The sequence below is a fragment of the Mesoplodon bidens genome (genome assembly GCF_964165515.1).
Source record: "Mesoplodon bidens genome assembly, chromosome: 6".
Classification (NCBI taxonomy): domain Eukaryota; kingdom Metazoa; phylum Chordata; class Mammalia; order Artiodactyla; family Ziphiidae; genus Mesoplodon; species Mesoplodon bidens.
Window position 1 is genome coordinate 6,593,389 of NC_138162.1, and position 24,411 is coordinate 6,617,799.

Consider the following 24,411-nt stretch of genomic DNA (forward strand, 5'->3'; position numbering starts at 1 on the left):
AAACGGTAGGTTGGAGGACTTGGAAGAAGGTCTCTGGTGGCCCTGTCTGTTAGGACCACCCGTCTGTCCTGTGAGCCCACCTGGGACCTCCACTCTGCACCCCGACATTCTGGGCCATCTACCCGGGTCCCCCACAGTCAAATGCCCAGGGGACCCCCAGCTTCTGATGCCCAGCAGCAAGGGATTTAATTTTAGCATCTGCCTCCACACACCCTTTGCTCCTGCCATAGGGCAGGGGAGACACTCCCTGCACAGAGAGGGTTCGGGTCCTGGCCAGGGTCACACATCGGGGTTTCTCCCAAACACCCGGGTGTCAGGGGTTCCAGGGCAGGTCTGTGTCTTCCTACCCCGCTCCCCACCCCTGGGGCTCTACAGGGTGATGGAGGACTTCCTGCAGAAAGAGGCACACAGACGAGGGCAGCTGGCCCCAGAAGGCTGTCCCTTCATTGGTTTGCTGCCTTTGTCCGCCCTCCCGCAATCTTTCGGGGCTTAAAATTTTTTTTTTTTTTATTTCTTAAAGACAACAGCTTTTTGGCTTTAATACACAAAGTAAGTGAGGTCCTTGGTGAGCCACTGCTCCAACCTTCCAGCCCAACACCTCCAGGGTCAGGGGCCGCAGTCTCCAGCGGCCATGGATGAGGGGCTGAGCCAGGCTCTGGGCACCTCAGCAGCCTCTTGGGCCCAGAAGTCCGGGCTGAAGAGAGGGGCCAGGAGAGCCCACCCAGCCTGTCCTGGAGACAGGGGACAGGAGAAGGTCACCTTCCTGCGTGTCTGCCCTCTTTTCTGCTGTCGTGAGACCAGGGAGGCAACGGGGTCCTGGTGGGGCTGGCTGTCAGTTCACGTGGGCACCTGGCTATGATGCAGGCTGAACTCCTTGGCCTTGAGACGGAGGCTGGCGATGCTGTTGGCCATGTTGACCCCCGGGGTGGCAGGACCTGAGCCTCCTGGGCTGTACGGCGGCACCGTGCTGGGGGTGACATAAGACACAAAGACATATTGCTGTGGCTGGCAGACCACAGGGGCTGGCCACCTCTGGCGGCCAATCTTGGACCCCAGCCTCTGGTCCTCCTGTCTCCCTTCCTCAGCTCACTCGGCCGGGAAGCCTTCCGCTGGGGCTACAAGACTGGGGGTAAGAGGCAGAAGTGCCCACAGTCAGCCCTGGGACATGGAGCCACCCCCGTAGGCTTGTGGTCCTTCCTCGCTGGACCAGGAGCTTCCTGAGAGCGGGGCCTGTGTCCTGTTCACCCCCAGCGCCTGCCCTGGGCCTGGCACACAGCAGGATGGGGCTGGGATGAACACACACTTATATGGAAGGAAGCCTCTTGGAGGTTCTCCTGCCGCAGGTAAGAGCAGGGCAGGGAGGGAGCTGGGAGAGCTGTGAGGCTAGCGTGGGCATCACTAGGACTCAGCTCCCACGACCCACCGGCTCCTGCCTCTCACGAGACCATGGCTCCAGCAGAGCTGCTCTCACAGACTAAGGGGTGGATGGCATTCCCTGGAGTTGTGGGGTGCAGAAACCCAACTCGCCAGCCTCTCCTTCCTCTCCCTTCCTGCCTTGCCACCTTTCCCCAGCTTTGACCGGGACAAAACTGCCCCAGACTTTGACTCTGGGTCCCAGCCAGGCCCCTGGGACAGGGAACCACTCCCTCGGCTCCCCGGCCTCTCTCCGGGATGGTTGACGAAGGGTGCTGGGGTGCTCGTGCCAGCCTAGAAATCTGCAGGTTTTCAGCTTCCTCAGGATGATGTGGGTTCTCCACTCCTTCCAAACAGGCCCCATTTTCTCGCCCCTCCACACGCTCACACACTTGCCCACAGACCCCTTGGTGCACCCCAGGTCCACAGGGCACCTGGGCACCTTTCCCAGCTCTCTTCAGATCCTCAAAGGAGTCTGGGCCCTAAAACACCCCACGGGGTCCCCTGGTTGCTTGCGTCCTCCCGACCCAAAAGGGTTCCCGCTCTCACCTGTAGGGGGATGAGGCCGTCCAGGAGAGATAATCGGGGCTCAGGGCAGTGGGCCGGGGAGCCACGGGCTGCTCGATGGCCGCTTCCTGGCTGTAGGACTTGAGCAGCGAGGCTGAGCGGTTGGCCAGCATGGCCCGCTCGTTTCGGCGGAACTTGGCCCGGCGGTTCTGAAACCAGACCTGGGGGCGGGAAGGAGGGGTGAGCGGGCTGCCGAGGGGACCCAAGTCCTTTTGGACCCAGTGTGTGCCTGCACTGGCAGCTTCACCTCTCTGAGCCTCAATTTTCTCACCTGTAAAATGGGGGTGATAAGTGGTGCCTGCCGCTGGGTAAGTATGTGTTGGAGAATGTGCAAGTGGATGAATGAAAGAATGAATAGATGAGCATTTAGCTGCTGTGAGGTTGTAATGAGGGAGGTGCATGCTGGGCACTCAGCTCAGGGCTGGCACGGAACAAGCACTGAACACTTTAAAACGACTTTTATTTATCCAAACCCCATGTGCCAGGCACTGCTCTAAGCTACAAAGATATCAACTTCTTTCATTCTCGTAAGAACCCTATAAAACAGACCCACGTGATCCTCATTTTACAGGGAGGTACCTAAGGCACGGAGAGGCTGAGTAACTTGCTCAAGGTCACACAGCGGGTCAGTGGCAGGGCTTGGATTTGAACCTCAGGCCTCCTGGCCTCAGCTGGTCCTGCTCTTAAACACCTCACCTTGGCAACTCCTTAACCCTGGGTGAGTGGTGGCTGCACGCTCCCCCGGGGAGCCCACGGATGGGCAGCACTCACCTGGACACGTGCCTCGCTGAGGTTGACGCGCCGGGCTAGCTCCTCCCGCACGAAGGCGTCAGGGTAGTGCGTGCGCTCGAACACGCGCTCCAGCGCCTGCAGCTGGCTGCTGTTGAACGTGGTGCGGTTCCGCCGCTGCTTCTTCTTCCGCTTGGCGGCGCCGCCGCGCCCGGGGCTGGGACACTCACCTGCGGAGGGAGGGGCCCGAGGGTCAGCGGGGCAGCGGACAGCGCGCAGTGGGTGCCCGCAGGGCCCCCAGCCCGGAGCTGCCGAGATGATCACGACTCAGGCACCAGCTCAGCAATGTGCTCTGAGCCTTTTACCTGTGTCTCCCTCTGCTGATGGACGGTGCAGCCCGAGAGCAGGAGCACCTCCCTTTAATTCACTCAATTCATCCATTCCTTCATCCATCCATCCATCCATCCATTCTGCAACACATTTACTGAGCACCTACTGGGTGGCGGGCACAGGGCTAGGGCCCTGGGGACATAATGGTGAACAAAAGCAGCCAGGTCCCCATCCTGTGGAGCCCGGGGACAAGCACCCACTGCCATGAGGGACAACTGACCTGGTGTGGGGGGGGCGGGGCAACTGGAGATGTCTACGTGTCCTCGGCTCCTAGCTCAGGCTCTGGGGCATGGTAAACGCTCCATGGGTATTTGTTGTTGAATTATATTAATATATTAAGAAAGAGCAGTGAGAGTCACAGTGTCAAGGGTCGACTGCAGGCACCCACAGCTCAATGGATGCTCACAGGAATCCTATAGACAGGTGCTCTTCATGCCCCATTTACAGAGGGAGAAGAGAGGGGGGAAGTTCAGCTACTATTTATTTCCACATTTCAATTTGACCCAAGGGCTGAACTGCTGACCCTTCCTCCTGCAGGGCCCAGCTCATTGTTCCCTCCTCCAGAGAGCCCTCCCTGACCACCTGAGTCCATATGGAATCCCCTCTCCTCCACTGCACTCACCCAGCACTTAGAACCAACCCCGTCCGGTTCAGGGTCTGGTGTACCTTAATAAAAAATGTATATTTTATGGGGGCTTCCCTGGTGGCGCAGTGGTTGAGAGTCCGCCTGCCGATGCAGGGGACACGGGTTCGTGCCCCGGTCCGGGAAGATCCCACATGCCGCGGAGCGGCTGGGCCCGTGAGCCATGGCCGCTGAGCCTGCGCGTCCGGAGCCTGTGCTCCACAACGGGAGAGGCCATAACAGTGAGAGGCCCGCGTACCACAAAAAAAAAAAAAAAAAAGTATATTTTATGGATAAATAGCAAGGTCTTACTATATAGCACAGGGAACTATATTCAGTATCTTGTAATAAACAATAATGGAAAAGAATATTAAAAAGATTATATATATTTAACTGAATCACTTTGCTGTGCACCAGAAATTAACACAACACTGTAAATCAACTATACTTCAAAAAAAAAGAATATTTAATCAAACATTAAAAAATCTGGATCCTTAAAATTTGTATGGAGACACAAAAGACCCTGAATAGCCAAAGCAGTCTTGAGGGAAAAAAATGGAGCTGGAGGAATCAGACTCCCTGACTTCAGATTATAATACAAAGCTACAATAATCAAGACAATATGGTACTGGCACAAAAACAGAAATATAGATCAATGGAACAGGATAGAAAGCCCAGAGATAAACCCACTTACCTATGGTCAACTAATCTATGACAAAGGAGGCAAGGATATACAATGGAGAAACGACAGTCTCTTCAATAAGTGGTGATGGGAAAACTGGACAGCTACGTGTAAAAGAATGAAATTAGAACACTCCCTAACACCATCCACAAAAATAAACCCAAAATGGATTAAAGACTTAAATGTAAGACCAGACACTATAAAACTCTTAGAGAAAAACATAGGAAGAACACTCTTTGACATAAATCACAGCAAGATCTTTTTTGATCCACCTCCTAGAGTAATGGAAATAAAAACAAAAATAAACAAATGGGACCTAATGAAACTTAAAAGCTTTTGCAAAGCAAACTACAAACAAGACGAAAAGACTTGTTTGTTGTTTCCGAATGGGAGAAAATATTTGCAAATGAATCAACGGACAAAGTATTAATCTCCAAAATATATAAACAGCTCATGCAGCTCAATATTAAAAAAACAAACAACGCAATCAAAAAATGGGCAGAAAACCTAAATAGGCATCTCTCCAAAGAAGACATACAGATGGCCAAGAGGCACATGAAAGCTGCTCAACATCACTAATTATTAGAGAAATGCAAATCAAAACTACAATGAGGTATCACCTCACACCAGTTAGAATGGGCATCATCAGAAAATCTACAAACAACAAAGGCTGGAGAGGGTGTGGAGAAAAGGGAACCCTCTTGCACTGTTGGTGGGAATGTAAATTGATACAGCCACTATGGAAAACAGTATGGAGGTTCCTTAAAAAACTAAAAATAAAATTACCATATGACCCAGCAACCCCACTACTGGGCATATACCAAGAGAAAACCATAATTCAGAAAGACACATGCACCCCAATGTTCATTGCAGCACTATTTACAATAGCCAGGTGATGGAAGCAACCTAAATGTCCACTGACAGACAAATGGATAAAGAAGATGTGGAACATATATACAATGGAATATTACTCAGCCATAAAAAGGAACTAAATTGGGTCATTTGTAGAGACGTGGATGGACCTAGAGACTGTCCTACAGAGTAAAGTAAGTCAGAAAGAGAAAAACAAGTATCGTATATTAACGCATATATGTGGAACCTAGAAAAATGGTACAGATGAACCGGTTTGCAGGGTAGAAATAGAGACACAGATGTAGAGAACAAACGTATAGACACCAAGGGGGGAAAGTGGGGTGGGGGGTGGCAGGATGAATTGGGAAATTGGGACTGACATATATACACTAATAGGTATAAAATAGATAACTAATAAGAACCTGCTGTATTAAAAAAAAAAAGAAGAAGAAGAAGAAAAACAAAACCTCAGTGAAGGGTCCACTTAAGATTTCTACACTATTGTATGCAAACTTTACCTCAAAATTCAAAAGTAAGAGAGAAACATAAATAAATATTAAATTTAATTTTTTAAAACTCTGGAGATTTCATGTAAGGAAAAAAAGTATATTTTAATAACCAAATAATGTCACTGCTTGTCGCAGTGACAGATTCAAGCAGCACAGAAAGGCACAAAGTGAAACAAACTACTCCCTTCTCCCGCCTCTGCTCCCCAAGATTTACAAAATTACAAATGTGTATTTAAAAAAATTTACAAGCATGAGATCACGCTGAACGCATTGGTGCTGCAACTTGTCTCTCTGTCTTTTTTTTTTTTTTTAATATTTATTTATTTATTTAGGCTGCACCAGGTCTTAGTTGCATCATGCATGCGGGATCTAGTTCCCCGACCAGGGATTGAACCCAGGCTCCCTGCATTGGGAGCTCGCATTCTTACCCACTGGACCACCAGGGAAGTCCCAAAACTGAAGCTTGCCTCTTCCTATTTAATTTGCTCCAGAGATCACTCCACCTGGCCCAACAAACCCAGCCCTCTTTATTTGCATTAATTTCCATATTATATTTTCCCTCTTGTTCCCTCCCTCCACATATCAGAACAATTTTTAAATTAGCCTTTGCTCTATCCTTCCAGCATTGCTTTTTAGAAAAATATATATTTAATTAATTTATTTATTTATTATTTATATTGGCTGTGCCGGGTCTTAGCTGCTGCATGCGGGATCTTTGGTTATGGCATGTGGACTTCTAGGTTGCAGCATGTGGACTCTTAGCTGTGGCATGCATGCGGGATCTAGTTCCCAGAGCAGGGATCGAACCCAGGCCCCCAGCATTGGGAGCGTGGAGTCTTACTCACTGGACCACGAGGGAAGTCCCCAGCATTGCTTTTTGCAAATATTTTTTTCAAGTATAGTATTTTCTCCCCCTCTTATATTGAAAGATAGCAGACCACGTCCTGTTATGCATCTCCCTTTTTTCCCACTGAGCACTACATCCCAGGGATTCCTCCATCCAGTGCAGAGAACTCCTGCATGTACCTTCTCACAGCTCTGTACCACTCGGTTGTGCGAATGTACCGTGGTTTAGTCAACTGAAACCAGAGCCCTATGGATGGGCACGTAGTGTGTTTCCAATCTTTTGCAATTAAAGAATGCCACAATGAATAACCTTGTGCAAACATGATTTTCTATTTTTGCCAGTGAATATTTGGGACAGATTCCTAGAAGTGGGATTGCTTGGCCAGTGAGTAAAATGCTAGATGTGGCCAAATTCCCCATAACGCTTCCCAGCAGCGGTGGAGAGGAAGGTCAGTTTTGCCCACAGTTGGGCCAACAGAATGCCTTGTGAACCTTTTGGATTTGGGGCCACACCTTGTATTTTTGCTTCCCCAGTTACACATTCCCTTTATACGTGCTATGTGCTTCCCACGATGCTGAGAAGTTGTTCAGCTGAGCATCTAGAACATTCCAGGCCCAGCCACGGATACCACTCAATCCTGGGTTTTGAATGAGCTCCCAGGTTAGCAGGGTTTACTGACTCTTAAGCAACCGGCTGATTTGTTCGGAGGCTAAATTGTTCCATGAGCCTGGTAAGTCATTGCATCGTGGGTAGGGTGGGGGGTTGTCAGGCAGGAATCAGGTAGGATGCCGGGAAAAAGATGACCCTACTTGGTTTGGACCAGTGGTTCTCAACAGAGGGCAATGTAGCCTCCAGGGGACATCTGGCAATGTCCGGAGACATTTCTGATGGTCAGGACTGGGAGAGGGGGTGCTCCTAGGATCGAGGCAGAGGCTGGGGATGCTGCTGAGTACACTTCGATGCACAAGGCAGGCCCCACGTCAGGGAATTCTCTGATTCACCGTGTCCATAGTGCTGAGAGAGAGAGGCCCTGGTTTGCAGGGAGGGCCAGGAGTTGAGGGCCAGTACGTTTCCCCTTTGGGAAGTACTGAAAACATGGGACGCATCTGGGGGTGGGGTAGGCAATGGCAGGGAACACGGAGCGGCCCCGGGCGAGCTGGCCTCTTCTCCTGGACCCGCTTCAGTCTTCACTCCTCACCCCTTTCCTCCAAGAAAAGGTGAAGATGGATGAGAATGTCTGGTGCCGGTGAATGTCTCTCCACCCCCCGCTCCCCACCCCCTTGAGCTGGAAGAAACCTTAAACTGAAATAACAAGGGCTGCGCGCTGAAAACCTGTGTGATCAAGAGCCTGAGAGCGGACAGAAGCTTCTGGAACACCAGCCATCGCGAGCCGATTTCCGCCCCCCTTCAGGCAACGCTTCTTGGGCACAAACCCAACGCAGGAGGTATTTCAGCCAAAAAAGGAGAATTTTTCAGGAAATTTAGCAGTTCAAAACTGAGGGTGTTGAAATGAAAATCATTTTGCAGCCTCGGCCCCCTCCAAGTGGGCGCCGGAAGAAACAACTCTGCTCTTTGGCCAAACTGTGTGGTGCCTTGGAGCTGAAACCCTCACACAAGGGCGCTTAACACCCTTCCCAACAACCTGAGACTCTCCCCACCCCTGATACCAGCTGGTCTCCACTGGTCTGGAGTCACATCTCCCTGGGGGTTCCCATCAAGGCAGCTATGATGGGATGCGCTCAACAAAAGTTGGTTTGGGGGCTTCCCTGGTGGCACAGTGGATAGGAGTCTGCCTGCCAATGCAGGGGACACGGGTTCGATCCCTAGTCCGGGAAGATCCCATGTGCCAAGGAGAAACTGGGACCGTGTGCCACAGCTGCTGAGCCTGTGCTCTATAGGCTGTGTGCCACAACTGCTGGGCCCACGTGCCACAACTACTGAGCCCGCATGCCTGGAGCCTATTGCTCCGCAACAGGAGAAGCCCCCGCTCGACTAGAGAAGGCCCGTGCGCAGCAATGAAGACCCAATGCAGCCAAAAATTAAAATTAAAATTAAATCTTTAAAAAAAAAAAAGTTGGTGTGGGCAGGAGGGATGCCAAGCGCTCTGTCTGCTTCCATCCACTGAATCCTGGCATCTGCCCTATGAGGCACTGGCCCATTTCACACACTGGGAAACGGAGGCTCTGAGAGGTTCACCCAAGATCACACAGCGGGGACTGGAATCTGTGTCTGTGGGAAGGCTCAGGCGGCCCGGTTTGTGAGCCTGTCTCCGAGGGGGCCGCCTCCCACGGTTCCCGGGGAAGGTGATGCGGGGGTCTGTCACACTCTACGCCCCAGCTCTGGGAGACACCATGGATCATGTCATCTCACTGGTGCAGAAATGCCCCCGAGTCTCCATCCTATAGCCTCTGGGAGGAAGACCTCACCTCTGGGAGCCTTGAGGGCCAGCGGCTTGCCCAAGGTCACACAAAGTTCCTGGAGGAGCTGAATTTAACTCAGTGCCAAGAGCATAGTAATCGCTTGATATATGTTCGCTGCTCTTGGCCTTCTTCCTTGTGTGCAACCCTCTTCCCGCCTGAAGACAAAGATCTTTCTCCCTCCGCCCCGCCCACAGTAGAAGGATGGTTCCAGTCCCTGCTGTGGGCAGAGGCTGAGGAGAGGCAGCCGAGGTTCAGGAAGATTCACGCAGCGTCTTGGAGGTGACCCAGGACTTGAACCCACAGCTTTGGACTCAGCCAGGGCTCTCGGGCTGGACTCCGCTTCCCAGCAGATGTGCTGGATATTTGTTACCATGAGTTCCTGAATAACCCCCTGAGAAGTGGATTGTGGTAGGCGTGTGTCCTCTGGGGGTTCCACGCTTGAGCTTAAAGCATTTGGAAAATAAATACTCTTGAAGCCTCAGGCCAGCGAGTACTGGGACCAGCTCCGTCCAAGTCAGGGCTGTGCCCAAAGTTTCCTTTTGTTCTGTAAAAGTCCTGCTTTCCTCTGGGATTGAAAATAAAGCCTGAAACCACCTCCATTTACGTGGGCTGTTTAGGGGCTATTGTGAGGGGCGGGATCAGGGAAGAGAAAAACAGCCTCACATAGGGGAGGCCAGCCATGCTCTCCCTCCCTTATTACATTACAATGAAAAAGAAGTGACTGGCGCACAGTTGTCTGCCATTAAATTATTTCACACGTACAATTTATTTGGCTGACTTCAGGCCAAAGACATTTAAAAACTCTGCTCTCGGCCAAATGATCAAGTGTTCCTGGCTCCCTCTCCTGCACCCATGGTTTTTCTTATTCCGTGTAATTTAAGGGTCTAAATAGTCTGGAGGGAATTAACTGCAAATTCTTCCTAAGACAAATAAATCCGGCCTCTTCGTTTCTGCCTTTCTCAAGCCGTTGAGAGACACTCTCTGTTTGTTTTTGCTTCAAATAGTCAGTTTGTGCCTGACCCTGGGGCCATGGCAAGCTCCAACCCAAATAAATAACTTTTATTAATTAGCATTTATTCTGACCGAATAAGCAGCCTCCCCCCACCCCAAATGTGATCTCTGCCAACACGTTCACAAAAATAAACAACGCGTCCCCAGGACCTTGACGTGGATTTAACAAATTAACACTGGGCCTTGGTCAAAGGAGCTTCGAAGCTGCAGAAATATTTACAGCCAGAGAAGTCTGAGGAAGGAAGTGGAGGTGGGGGGCACAGAGAGGCTGCCCCCCTCAAACACCCAGGTCTCTTGGTAGAGACTTGGGTTCCTTTGAAAGACCCCTGGGAGAAGGGCTCCGACAGGAATTCTGGAAACGGTGTCCCTAGCTTCTGTAAGGCAGCATCCCTGGCTCAAATGCCACCAGGAGAGACTTGAGGGAGAATCTCATCTCCTCAGATAGGAAGTGAGAGGCAGGACAGGCGGTAAAGGAGCCGGGGTCCTGGTTTAGGACCTCAGGTTGGCCCTGGCGCACCAGCAGCGTGGCGGTGGATGAAGCCTTTATTCTGTACCAGCCTCAGGAATTGCACTGAGAAATGGAAGTAACAGGAGCCACCTAATCGAACCCTCACAACCATCAGACCTGTGTGCTCTTAGCCTGATTTTACAGATGAGGAAACTGAGGCACAGGGTTAAGAAACCTGCCAAATCCATGTGGCCAGTCAAGGCTGGAGCTGGGACTTAAACCTGAGGATTGGCACGGAGCCCAGGCTTTTAACCAGTCTGGCATGGGCGGCCGGCCCTAAGAGTACCCCCAGGTCTTCATGCGGCGGGATCCTGGGGGTCTCTCCCCAGGGGCTTAGGGTGAATGGGTCAGCCAAGAAGACGGGGGCTGAAGGCAACAGGAGCATCTCTAGAGCTGGGATCTGTGCTGGAGTCCCCGGCACACAGGGCAGGGGGGCTGTCAACAGCATGCAGCGTGCGGTAGCTTCGAGGGGGTGGGGCATGTGAGACCTGTGAGGGCAGAGCCAGGGTCACGCCTGGCACCAAGTGTGTCACCCACGTTGGAAGGAAGAAAGGAAGGATGGACAGGAGGGAGGAGGAAGGAGAAGAAGCATGGAGCCTGCAGCCATCTGGAGAAGGGCGCCTGGGCTTCCGGGGGCTTCCCCAGGAGGCCAGCTCTGCCCCAGCCAGAATCCAAACAAGGAGCTAAGAGCTGCTTTCATGTTTGGACGGGCCGGCCTCAGTCCAGGACACTCAGGGACCAGGGCTAAGGCACAAAGTGGGGTGAGATCACACAGGCGGACTTCCCAGCATCACCTCCCTGGAGGCCCCCAGCAACCTCAAGATGGGAGGCAGGGATGCCTCTGCCTTACGGAGGAGAAGAGGGAGAGAGGCCCAGAGAGGGGCTAGGACCTACCCAGGGTCACACAGCGAGTGAGAGTCCTCCCCCTGCCAGCCCCAGGTCCTTTCTTTTCTCCCCTGGTAGCCACTTGGCAGGGTGAACTGAGGGAGGAGCTGGCCCCAGCCTCCAGCCCAGCCCTGGACAAACTGACGGTGAACATGACAGAAGGATGGGGCCTTTGTCTTGAGGGTTTCTGGGCTCTGCCCTGGGTGGGCCGTGGCAGGTCAGGGGGGCTGGGGTGGTCTCAGCGCTGCTGTCCCAGGTTCGCAGCCTCCCTGAGGTCAGGATTTACATTGGACATGCACATCCTCTCCCCTGAGGACCTCTGCCCACTCTGCTCGTGGGCTTGCGACTTCTCTCTGCCTCCCTGGCTCACCTTCAGGTCTCAGCAGAATGCCACTTCCTCCAGGAAGCCATCCCAGACCCCCCATCATCCTCTGTCACGTTGCAGCGTATACGTAGGGTCATTTGTCTGGCAGGGACTGGAACTTGCTGTTTTCTGTCTCTCTGGGACCTGTCACAGGGCCTGGCCCAGGGTAAACGCTCCACAAATATTTGTTGAGTGTTGAGTGAGTGAATGAAGAGATGAACAGACAAATGAGGAGGCCCTGGAAGAGCGTGGGAAGACTTCAGAGTCTGCCCCCGTCCTGGCCTGTCTCCAGGGTCCAGGTTCTTCCTTATGGAGCCATAGAGACCTGGCCAGGGCTGAGTCATGACCGCATGTGTCACAGGGCAGGAGGGAGGGGCTTGGGGCAGTGGGGGAGGGGAGTCAGCCACCGACACCCACTGTCCAGCTGCCCCTCCAAGGATGTTTCATCTCACTCATTTTGAACAAAAACCCAAGGTGCTGATACATTTTTATAGCTACCAGTCTAGAGAAGGAGAAAATATCTCAGGAAGGAAGGTGAGGAAGGAAGAAACAGCTGGGCCCAGGGAGTCAGAGAGGTCCCCTGGGGCCCTATCCATGTCCCCATGATCTCACAGGCCTCAGACAGCATGTAAGAACCCAGCGTCATGGGCCACCTCAGCCTGGGACTGCTGCACCCCCCACCCCCTCCCAGCCCGAGGCCAGTAACTAGTATGGCTATGAGGAGGCATCTGCAGGCTTGGGCTAACCCTGGAGTCTGGAGGAGGCCGGGGGAGGCCCCTGCATGTCCTCTCGAATCCTCAGCAGGGTCCTGGAGGCAGCTGCAATGCATCTGGGTCTCTCTGGGGCCTAGAACCTCTTCCGTACACACACTAAGGACATGGCATGCTGCACACACTTCCATCAGGCCACTGGACCCCCCCAAGAGACCTCAGTGGAGGCGCCAGTGCGCCAAGGTGATTTGCCTTACCGGACAGCAAGAGTTCCTGCCACCTCAGGGCCTTTGCACATGCTGTTCCTGGCCTAGAGCACTGCACCCCTTTTGCCTGGCTAATGTTTCCCGGCCTTTAATCTCAGACTAAATGCCCTGTCCTGGGGGGTCTTTCCCAGCCCTCAGACCAGGACAAATCTCCTTGTTACAGGCTCCTGGGCCCTCTTCCCTCTCCAGTACATCTGTAATTAAGTCATTCTTCTGTTTTGGTTTTCTGCTTCATGCTTGTCTCTTCCATTCCATCCTAAGCTCTAGGAAGGTGGGGGCTGGGTTTTCCTTGTCACTGCTGTATCCCCAGGACTGGGCAAGTCGTTTGGTTTCAGAAATATTTCTGAATGAATGATTATGTAGATGAAGGAAGCCCTCATTCCAAAAAAGGGATGAAAGTCTCAACTTCCAAAGCCAGTTCCCTTTACCCTCAAAAGGGCCAGACAATGGTTTCTTAGATATGACAGAAAAAGCACAAGCAATTAAATTTAAAAAAAAGAGAAATCGGACTTCTTCAAATTTAAAACTTTTGTGAACACGATCAAGAAAGTAAAAAGACAACCCACAGAATGGGAAAACTATTTACAAATCATATATTTGATAAGAGACTTGTATTTAGAAAATATCAAGAACTCTTGTAACTCAACAATAAAAAGACAAATAGTCCAATTTAAAAATGAGCAAATGATCTGCATAGACATTTCTCCAAAGAAGATGCACAAATGACCAATAAGCACATGGAAAGATGCTCAACATTATTAGCCATCAGGGAAATGCAAAGCAAAATCAGTGAGATACCACTTCACACCTACTAGGATGTCTAGAATCAAAAGGCAAATAATAACAAGTGGTGGAAAGAATGTGGAGAAATCAGAACCCCCAGGCACTGCTGATAGGAATGAAAAGTGATGCAGCCACTTTGGAAAACAGCCTGGCAGTTCCTCAAAATGCTAAAAATAGAGTTAGCATATGACCCAGCAATTCCACTCCCAGGTGTATACTCAAGAGAAATGAAACCATATGTCCACACAGAAACTTGGATACGAATGAATGCTCATAGCAGCAATACTCATAATAGCCCAGAAGTCGAAACAACCCAAATGCCCATCAGCTGATGAGTGGGTACCCCAAACATCCATACAATGGAATATTATTCGACTGTAAAAAGGAACGAAGTACTAATCCATGCCACACCACGGATGACCCCTGAAAACATTACGCTGAGTGAGAGAAGACGGTGCCATTGACAAAAGGGCACATAATGTACGATTCCACTCATATGAACTGTCCAGAATAGGCAAATCTATAGAGACAGAAAGTAGATTAGTGGTTGCCAGGGACCGGGGGAGGGTGATGGGGGTGGGGTGAGGGGGTGAGGACTAAAGGGTGCAGGGTTTACTTCTGGGGTGATGAAAATGTTCTAAAATCGATTGTGGTGATGGTTGTACAACTGAACAGACTAAAAATCACTGGATTGTATGCTTTAAATGGGTGAATTGTATGTTCTGTGAATTAAATCTCAATAAAGTCGTCATACAAGAACACAGGGCTTTCCTGGTGGCACAGTGGTTGAGAGTCCACCTGCCAATGCAGCGGACACGGGTTCGTGCCCCGGTCCGGGAAGATCCCACATGCCGCGGAGCGGCTGGGCCCGTGAGCCATGGCCGCTGAGCCTGCGCGTCCGGAGCCTGTGCTCCGCAGCGGGAGAGGCCACAACAGTGAGAGGCCCGCGTACCGCAAAAAAAAAAAAAAAAAAAAAGAAGAACACAGAAAAAAGGGAGGGGGTAGAGAGAAAAACTGGGATTGGCTGAGAATAGCAAGGAAAGGAGATCCCCTGGACGCTTGGCGGGGATGTGACCGGGAGTGGGGAGAACAGAGTCTCTAAGGCCCAGATAGTGGCTCAGTGCTGCCTGGGAAGCCCCAGAGCCACTCTGGGTCAGGGTCTTTGGGGAAATGCTCAGTAAGACAGCTGCCACAAGGGGGGCGTGGTTCTCCGGACAGAATGTCTCCACGTGGGGGCCGCCACAAGGGGATGCGTGAGGCCAAAACTTCTTCAGAGACCCAGGAGCCTTTGAAAAATATGATCATTGGGCCCAAGTAGGGAAAAAGGGATGAAGCTACCAGGCAGAGAACATGTGTGTCCTATTCTTAGGCACAGAGAAAGGTGGGAGGTCAAAAGCCAGATACCCCTGACCATCTCAAAGGCTCTGGGGTCCCTGGAACATCCTCTGCTGCCCCCAAAACCTCTGGGTCCAGGGCCAGATCACCTCTCACCTCAGCATTCCAGGACCCAGAAGTTCACATCTGTGGTCAGCCCTGTCTTCTCTGTTCCCGACACCCCCAAACCGAGCTCCAGAAAGTGGGGGCACATGGCTGGAATGGGGGTACAGGGGGATTGGGAGCCCGGGAACCAATCGGGAGGAAGAGCAGCCCTTTGCTTAAAATTTGGCCTAAGAAGGGGGCTAGCGTCTGTCCCGTCTGGTTTTAATCTAAGGTTGGTGGCCAAATGCCAGATATATTGTAAAACCTACATTTTAATAAGGGGCTGGTATCTGGAGGAAAGCTCATTAACCATTTCCAGACCAGGGTGAAGCTGCTGCTCAGGGCTCAGTGTGGGGTTTCCTCTCCCAGCTCTGAGCTCCTGGGCCTCTCAAAGCCCACAGCCAGCACCTGCTGGGAGTCAGGGCGAGGGCTGGGGGTCGGGCGCAGAGAAGGTCCGATTTCGTGTGGCTTGGTCCTAAAACAAAGCTGCAAATGGCTCTGGGGATCTCAAGCCTGTTACACTTGTCTTCCCAGGACTCAGTCCTGAAGGATCCTTACAGATTGTCTGTCAAAGCCTCTCATTTAAAAAAAAATTTTATTTATTATTATTATTATTATTTTTGGCCACGCTGAGTGGCATGCGGGGATCTTACTTCCCCAACCAAGGATCGAGCCGTGCCCCCTGCAGTGGAAGTGCAGAGTCTTAACCACTGGACCACCAGGGAAGTCCCCAAAGCCCCTCATTTTTGCCGATGGGGAAACTGAGCCATGAGGAGGGGCAGCGACTTAGCCAAGGGCTCCCAGCAAGGCAGTGGGACCCCAAGTTCTGACCACTGACGTCCAACCCCCTGAGAACACCCATTTTCCTCCTTCCTGCTCTCTCTCTCTTTCTGGGTTCCCTGGGGAGGGGCGTGCGGGAGCGCATCCCTGACCCAGCAATTGGGCACGGTTGGCAGGGGGTGGGGCAAACCAGCAGCCCAGCAAGAGAGCCAATGGTTGCCTCTCCCGAGCATCTGAGCTTGAGGAAAACGTTACCCTGTGTGTCCTTAGTCAAGAGAGTTCCCTTCTTGGGCCCTCGGTTCCACCATCTGTGCACTGGGGCAAGAACAGTATCTATGCCTCCCTCTCAAGCTGACACAGAGAGGATGGAACAGTCCAGGGCTTTCCCAAGAACACGCTAAACGCAGTGGGCTGCACAGATGCCCACTACCCTCACTATTACTTTTCTTTCCTTTTTTTTTGTGGCCGCGTTGCACGGCATGCGGGATCTTAGTTCCCCGACCAGGGATCAAGCCCGTGCCCCTTGCAGTGGAAGTGTGGAGTCTTAACCACTGGACCGCCAGGGAAGTCCCCTCACTATTACTTTTCCAGAATGAAACCTAGGCCGTGGCTCATTGGTTCTTCCTCCATTTCAGTCATGAACCCCTTGAGGAATCTGAGGAATGCTATGCACCCTTCCCCAGAAAAACACAGGTGCACACAGAAGTTTGCATGTAACTTTGTTGGGGGGGGGGTGGTTCATAGACTTTCTGAATCGTGTGCACAGACTGCCACGCTAAAAAGTCAGCTTGATGGAGTCAGCTTTTGTGCCCCAGGAGAACCTGTCCCTTTGCCCCGTTTCACCTTGGGGTCCCTTGCACAGGTCCCCACAGATAGCAGTTGAGATAAAGGCAGTGCCCATCGGCCCCTCTTCCAAGGTTGGCGGGACCTCCCCTGACCCCAGCTCTGGGTCGATGCTGTACTCCCAGAGAGGCTGACCTTTAAAGTATCACTGCAGGTTTTTATGACCCATCTGTGAGTTCCAGGCACGCTGGAAAATGTGAGTTTGAGGTTCAGCTCAGAGAAGCTCCAGGCTGTCTTGAGTGTTTCTGCTGCCCTGCTCAGCACAGTGCGGGCCTGTGGTGAGGACAGGACTCTCACTTCCCACCCTTTTTTTTTGGCTTCCATTTACTGAACTTTTTTTTTTTTTTTGCGGTACGCGGGCCTCTCACTGTTGCGGGCTCTCCCGTTGTGGAGCACAGGCTCCAGACGCGCAGGCCCAGCGGCCATGGCTCACGGGCCCAGCTGCTCCGCAGCATGTGGGATCTTCCCGGACCGGGGCACGAACCCGTATCCCCTGCATCGGCAGGCGGACTCTCAACCACTGCGCCACCAGGGAAGCCCATCACTGAACTTTTATTGTGTGCCTGGCACTGGGTTACAAAGCCCTGCCTTCTCCAATGCAGAAGGCGCTGTAACTAAGCCTTGTTCTCAATCGGGGCCAATGAGGTTCAGAGGTGAAGTAGCTGACCCAACACAGCCGGGCAGTGATGAAGCGGGAGCTTATGTCCAGTCTGTCTGTCCCCTAAGTGGCTGGCATCTGGCAGTGGAAGCTGCCCTCATTAACCATTTCCAGACCAGGATGAAGTTGCTGCTAAGGACCCACTGTGGGGTTTTTTTCTTCCACTTAAGAGCTCCGGACCTCTCACAGCCCACAACCAGCGCCTGCTGGGAGTCAGGACGAGGGCTGGTGGCTGGGTGCAGAGACCACTCCAAGTTCCTGTGGCTTAGCTGGCCCCTCTGTTCTACTTGAGCAAATCTGAGGGCTCTGCCCACACTCCACCCCCACCACAGGCTCATAGGCCCTGGTGCCCTCAAGGCTGACTATCCCCTGTTGTGTGTCAGCGGGGCGGGCGCCTGTCTGTGTTCCCGGCCTCCACCAGCCTCACCGGCAGGGTGCACTCAGAGCTTGGGCACAGAGCCATCTGTGACATCTTTAACTGGTCCCAGTCACACCCTCAGATGACAGTCAACCCTGACTCTAGAAAATTCTCTATTGCAGTGAGTCAGAATCCCTTTCCCTGTGGGTCTCCCAGTTTATGCTTCAAGTGAGGGACAGCACAGGGGACTCTTCCCCAGGGCCACCTTGATAACATTTGAAGGCAGCTTTTCCAATGCGTCTCCTGTGATTCTGGGAGCCTGCCCTGCCCCCTCGCCACTCCAGTGGCCTCCAGGGGAGGGGCTGATACCAGATCTTCCAGATTTCTCAAAGGGTGACCACTGACCATTTGCTTCAAGACTCCCGGGGAAGTTCATTAAAAAGGGACATTGTGGGACTTTCCTGGCGGTCCAGTGGTTAGTACTCCGTACTTCCACTGCAGGGGGCGCGGGTTCGATCCCTGGTCAGGGACTAAGATCCCACATCCCACGCAGCGCGTGGCCACAAAAAAAAAAAAAAAAGAAAAGAAAAGGGACGTTCCCATCCCTTCTCCAGGGATTCTGATCCAGCAGGCCCAGGACCAGCTGAGAGTCTGCAGCCCAGTCTCCCTCACCTGCAAGGTTAGGAACCACGGGCTTCAGTGCAGCAAACAGAGAATGTCATGACTCGACATGAAAAGTGCCGATCCACCCGCTAGCTCTACACTGGTCCATGCAGCTATCTAAAGTCAAATTTACATTGATTAAAATGAAATAAAAACATAAATCCTGTTCCTCGGTCACACCAGGCACACTTCAAGGACTCAATAACCACATGTGGCCAGTGGCTGCCAGACTGAAAAGCACAGATAGGGAGTATTTTCCTCATTACAGAAAGTTGTATCAGATAGAGCTGCTCTAGATATTCTAATTTTTCTTCTTCTTTTTCCTTTTAAAGGATGGGGAAAGAACAACAACAACGAAGCCCAGCACTGCAGGACGTTTTAAATTTTTATTTAATTAATTTTTTTTGGTAAGAAGCAGGTTCTTATTAGTTATCCATTTTATACATATTAGTGTATACATGTCAATCCCAATCGCCCAATTCATCCCACCACCACCACCCCCCACTTTCCCCCCTTGGTGTCTATACGTTTGACCTCTACAACTGCATCTCTATTTCTGCCTTGCAAACCGGTTCATCTGTACCATTTTTCTAGATTCCACATCTATGCGTTAATATACGATATTTGTTTTTCTCTTTCTGACTTACTGAAGGACATTTGAAAGGAGAAAAATCATCCCTAAATCCCACCATGCCAGCATATCTATTAAATTTTTGGCAGACTTTTGGACCCATGTCCACATGTATCCAGCTCACACATGAGTCCACTTACAGTGTGCATGAATATCATTTCCTTTTTTGGATGGGGCATTAAGAGGCCACCATTAAGATCAGACACACCCAGGGACAGCATGTCTTGTTGAGCAGGTAGTGCACTGCACAATTCCATGGCGGCATCCCTATAGACGACAGTGTGACTAGTGCCCCCTATAGCTATGCAGTGGATAACCCGCTCAACCGTACCTCTCTTTCCTGGAAATAGCTGCATTCCAGTCCTGGCTTCACCACACACCAGCTACATGAGCTCTCTGGACAAGTGGCTTCACCTTTCTGAGACTGGGTTTCCTCACTGTAAATGGGGTTGGCAGTACCTAAAGTGCTTAGACAATGTCTGGCACCTAGTAAGCGCTCAAGTAACATTAGCTATTATGTGGGTGACCGGTATTACCTCACCATTTCACGGAGCAGACTCAATGTGACAGTTCAGATAAAGTGTTTCTTGCTGTGGGTGGCATGGACCAGGGCTGAGCATGTGGTGGATGTTCACTTAACCTCCACCCAAACCCCAGCTGCTTCAGTGGAAGGTCTTACAGCCACACCCTCCCCTGTGCCAGGACTTTCTGGGTTCTTTCTCGCCACCAAGTCAGTCAGAACAGGCTCCCCAACAAAAGCATAAAAGGTTATTCACCCAGCACAGTGTTACAAACCAGACTCCAGAGTTAGCTTTCCCGGGTTCATATCCCAGCTTCACTGTTGTGTGATCCTGAGAAAGTTACTCCTTTTCTGTGCTTCTGTTTTCCCATCTAGAAAATGGAGCTAATGACATCTCCCTTATAGGGTTTTTGTGGGGATAAAATGAGTTACCATAGGCAAGGTTCTTAAAACAGTGCCTGGGACAGGGTAAGCGCTGAACTACCTTAGCCACTGGTACATTTACTTGGAGTCAGATGGGTCTAGGTTTGAGCCCCAGACTTGCCATATAGTGGCTGTGCCACCTACTGGCAAGTTCCTTAACCTCTCTAAACCTCATGTTTGTATCTGTTGAGCGGACACTCTGACTGTTAAGAGGATCAAGGATGCACTGAAGCTTTGCTCCTAAACAACAGCTTGTAGGACACTTTTTCCCCAGAGCTGTCCCAAATGTGCCCGAGGAATCCATCCTTCCCGGATGCTTCTGAAGAAGCTGGGCTGGATTAGGCAGGAAGCCCTGCCACAGTCACAGGCTGAACTCGCCTCTTTATTATCAGTGCCTGGCACATAGTAGGTGCTCAATAAATACTGAACAAATACATATACGATTGACTGAACGGAACTTGGGTCCCAATGGGGAGGTAATTTCAATTCTCTGTCCATCCAAACGCGTGAAGACTTCCGTGCACTATAGACTGGGTGAACTGTTACAAGCTTTCCCACTTCCCTGACCCTCTTAGCTGCAGAAATATATTTACTTATTGTTTTTTTTTTTTTTAATTTAGGGGTCAGAACATGAACCAGAGAAATCCCCTCCGGAAGGGAAAGGCTTCAGCCTGGTGCTCAAGGCCAGAGGGATGGGGGCATCATTCTACCCCTGGGCGGGGTGGGGGGGGGAGGAGGGAGGGGGAGGGGGAGGGGCCTGGGCTGGAGCCACAACCGCTGAGCCTGCTTGGAAGGAAAGGGATGGCTGGGCTGGACTGGAGGGGCAGGCGCCAGGCTACCCTGATCCCCTCTCCAACTGGGGCCACCACCCTCCCTCTTCCTAGAGCCCCCAAACGCTGAGGGCATTTGATCCCAAGCCCAGTTTTGTCTCCAGAGCCCAACAGCCTGGGTTGGAATCCCACCTCCTCCACTTGCCAGCCCTGTGACCTCGAGCCTGTCACTGCTCCTCTCTGGGCCTCAGTTTCCTCCTCAAGAGGGCACGTGATGGTCCCCACAGGATGCCAGAGATGTCAGAGGGAGCATCCACCGCAGCACTGACAAACGGCCAGAGCTCTGGCTGCCCAGGGCTGAGCCCTCTCCGTCCTGAGCCCCTGGGGATTGCGCAGGTATCTAGGGGAGACTAGTCTTTCAGTGTCTGATGTTTACGGGGCTGACCTCCCCTCCCCCGACTCAGCATCTCAGCTCCTCATTTCCAGAACAAGGCAGGCTGGCAGGGCTGGGAAAACCCAGTCTTTCCACAAATCTTCAGAGGTTTTCTATGAGACACTCTTCTAGAAGACACGGGGCAGAGCTGCAAACCGAGGGAACCGCCCCCAACGCAAAGGCCCTGCGTGAGGCCCCCTCCGCTGCAGCCAGAAAGGGCTGGCCCAGCCTAACAGCACCGCCGTGCCTGCCCTCTGCCTTCTTTCTGCTCTCCTAACCTCTCCTGCTGGGAGCGGTTGCTGCCAGAGCCTGGGAGCCCAGGCACTGAGACCGGGGAGCTCTGGGGGCCCAGCTCCCGTTGCTCCCTTTACAGGACCCCGGAGGAGGCCTAGAGGGGAAAGCAGAGCATCCCAAGGCTGCCGCGGCGTGAGGCGGGGCAAGCTGCTGCCCCGCAACCAGGGCTGGGGACCATCCTGTGGTTGACGCAGATCTGGGGCCAAGCTGGGACAGGCCTCAATGAAATCCTTGTATTTCACCCGCCGTGGGTGAAAAGCCCCCTTCCGAACCCAGGCGTTAAAAAGCCGCCAACCCCTACATTTCCTTTGCCCTATTTCCTGCTCCCCTCCCCCCATTTTGGCATTTCTCGGTATGGCCCAAGCTCCTCATCTTAGGGGAAGCTCTGACTCAGAACTTTAAAAAATCTTACACACAAACTTAAGAAAACAAACTTGGGGGCGAGGCTGGAAGAGTCCCCGGCCCTTGTAGGGGGCGTGGAGGGGCTGGGCTTTCCGAGAGGGATCTTGCCCTCGGGGGACAAGGCCGGCGGGCCCGGTGGACCCCACCCGCGGGCGCCCAGCGTGCCCGGGCCACTTTCCCATACTGGCGGGGCACTGTCGGCGCTGGCTAGTGGGCGGGGGTGGGCGCTTTTCCGCACCCGCGGGTCTGGGGTCGGCCCCGGAACCCCGGGGGTGCCCGGCCCGGCGCGCCAGCCGCTGCCCGCCCCGCCTGGCCATGTGCGCTCCAGCCCGTGCGTGCGAGCGCGCCGCGCCGGTGGCGGCCAGAGCGGCGCCGCGGCACATCTGGTTCCAGGCGAGCCTCTGGCGCCTGCCTCGCCGCAGACCCGCGGCCCAGACACACAGACGTTAATAGATCGGCGCGCCCAGCCCCGCGCGGCCCGCGCCCGCCGCCGCCAAGCCGCTCAGCGCGAGTGAGAGGCGGCCGCCCGCGCGGGAGGGTGGGCGCGGTCGGAGGGGTGGGCGCGCGGCGGGTGCAGGCGGGGGCGCAGTGCCCACCCTCCATTCCCCCTTCCAGCTGCCTCCTTCCCCAGCCCACCCCTCCCCCAGGCTCCGCTAGGTCCCGGGCTGGAGCTAGCACTGGCCTTTCCCATCCTGGGAAACCAAGTTCTAGGAAATCCAACGCCAGTTAGTAACAGAGGCAGTTCCTGTTTACCCGGCGCGTACCACTGGCTCAGGGCTGGGCTGGGCACTGCCCGGCGCGTCTTCGCATAATAACCCTATGCGACAGGTACCCTATGCGATGGCTGCTACCATCTCCGGTTCCCATTTCACACTCGGGGAAACTGAGGCTGCAGAGGTCACTCGCCCAAGATCGCACAGCGAGAAGGCAACAGAGCTGGCGTTCGGCTGCACTGTTGGACTCCAGCCCCCTGGCAGATCCACACACCTGGGACCCAAGGCCTCCCAAAGCTGACAGGGCGCCCCTCCCCTCCCTTTCTCGGAGAACCTCTCCTTATCTGCACCCCTGGTCCCTTAGCTGAGGTCCTCCGACCCAAGCACTTGGGGGCAGTGAGGCTTCCCAGGGACTCCCAGGAATCTGGGTGGATGCTTTCCCTTCAAAAGGTTCCAAGATGGCTGCTTATTCCCAATCGCACCCCACATCAAACCCTGAATTTGGAGGGTAAACTCCAGGCCTACTCTTTTTTTTTTTTTTTTTTTTTGCGTTACGCGGGCCTCTCACCGCTGTGGCCTCTCCCGTCGCGGAGCACAGGCTCCGGACGCGCAGGCCCAGCGGCCATGGCTCACGGGCCCAGCCGCTCCGCAGCATGTGGGATCTTCCCGGACCGGGGCACGAACCCGTGTCCCCTGCATCGGCAGGCGGACTCTCAACCACTGTGCCACCAGGGAAGCCCCCAGGCCTACTGTTGATCCCGAGAAAGCTGCTCTGTGGTAGAAGCTCCTTTTTATTATTCAAGGCTATATGATGTGTTCTACTTCTAAAGGGGACCATGATCTTTAGGGACAGTCCGCATACCAGAATAAAGGTTATTGGTCTGAGTGAGCTAAAGTGGGTCGGTGAGCCCAGGTGGGTTTTGTCTTTCTTGTTACTTTCTTTTTTTTTTTGGTTACTTTCTTTTTTTGTTTATTTTAACCACGGCCTTTAGCCCCTAAGGGGTAAGCATGTGTACTTGCAAATTGCAAGTACTGTGTTGGGTCCAGGTTAAGTTTTAGCCTACCCCTCCTCGGAGGGGACTTTATAAGGACAGGGGCCCACATCAAAGTGCCACACTCAGCCTTAAACCGGAAGAAGAGGCTTCTTCTGAGATGCTTACGTTACAGCGGAGGAATCCTGTTCAGAACTTTCCCATTCACACCCTCTGAATTCACTTGGGAGGCTTATTAACTCGGGCTGTCAGAAATTCTGGGTTTTAGAACAAAACCACACTTTTAAAATTCCCAGGCCGAAGGTAATAAGCTCTGTAATGGCCTCTACGGACATGCCCAGGCACTGGAAACCAACGGGGAAAGGAGTATTTTTACTTACCAGCCAAGTCGCACAGTAAAGGTTGCCGACTGGGAGGTGGGGGTCTGGGGAAGAGCAGCACGGTGCAGGAAGGGGAGGCTCAAGCAAACTGGGGGCTCCTGACCCAGCTCCCAGCCCCCAGCCCCCGATCACGGTGAGACTGGCCCTGCGGGCTCGGGAGGGGGTGAAGGCCAGGCCACTGGCCAGGACTGACACTGGCTCTGATGTGTGAAAACTAAACCAAAGCAGCACACTGCTCAAGTGGAGCCTGGAGCAAGTGACTGAATTTGGAGGGAAGCCGATTCTACAAGGCAGCTGTATCCCTTCTCCCTACAGAGGCAGTTTCTTCTGTTCCTAGAGAGGGCTTGTGGCAATTTCTGGTCACAGAACTCAGGCTCCTTGTCTCTCCTTCCCCCTCGCTCCCCCTGAGTCAGAAACTTCTGCAGGGAGTGCTGACTGCAGGCACTCTGTCCACACTCCAGGGCTGGCGGTGGGGGAGGGACTCCTGGAACTCCCAGAGCAGCCCTGATCTCCA

General features: G+C 52.9%; 1 protein-coding gene across 1 annotated transcript in view; it reads right to left on the reverse strand.

Annotated features, from left to right (window-relative positions):
• Nucleotides 1-489: 489 nt before the first annotated feature.
• The window catches only part of PRRX2 (paired related homeobox 2), a 48,696-nt gene continuing 24,774 nt past the window's right edge, over nt 490-24,411 (reverse strand). The window contains exons 2-4 of the mRNA XM_081236376.1: nt 2,752-2,939; nt 1,963-2,141; nt 490-967 (exon numbers count right to left, since the gene is read on the reverse strand). Of these exons, the coding sequence (XP_081092502.1) occupies nt 838-967; nt 1,963-2,141; nt 2,752-2,939 (497 nt within the window). The 3' untranslated portion in view covers nt 490-837. The remainder of the gene's footprint in view (nt 968-1,962; nt 2,142-2,751; nt 2,940-24,411) is intronic.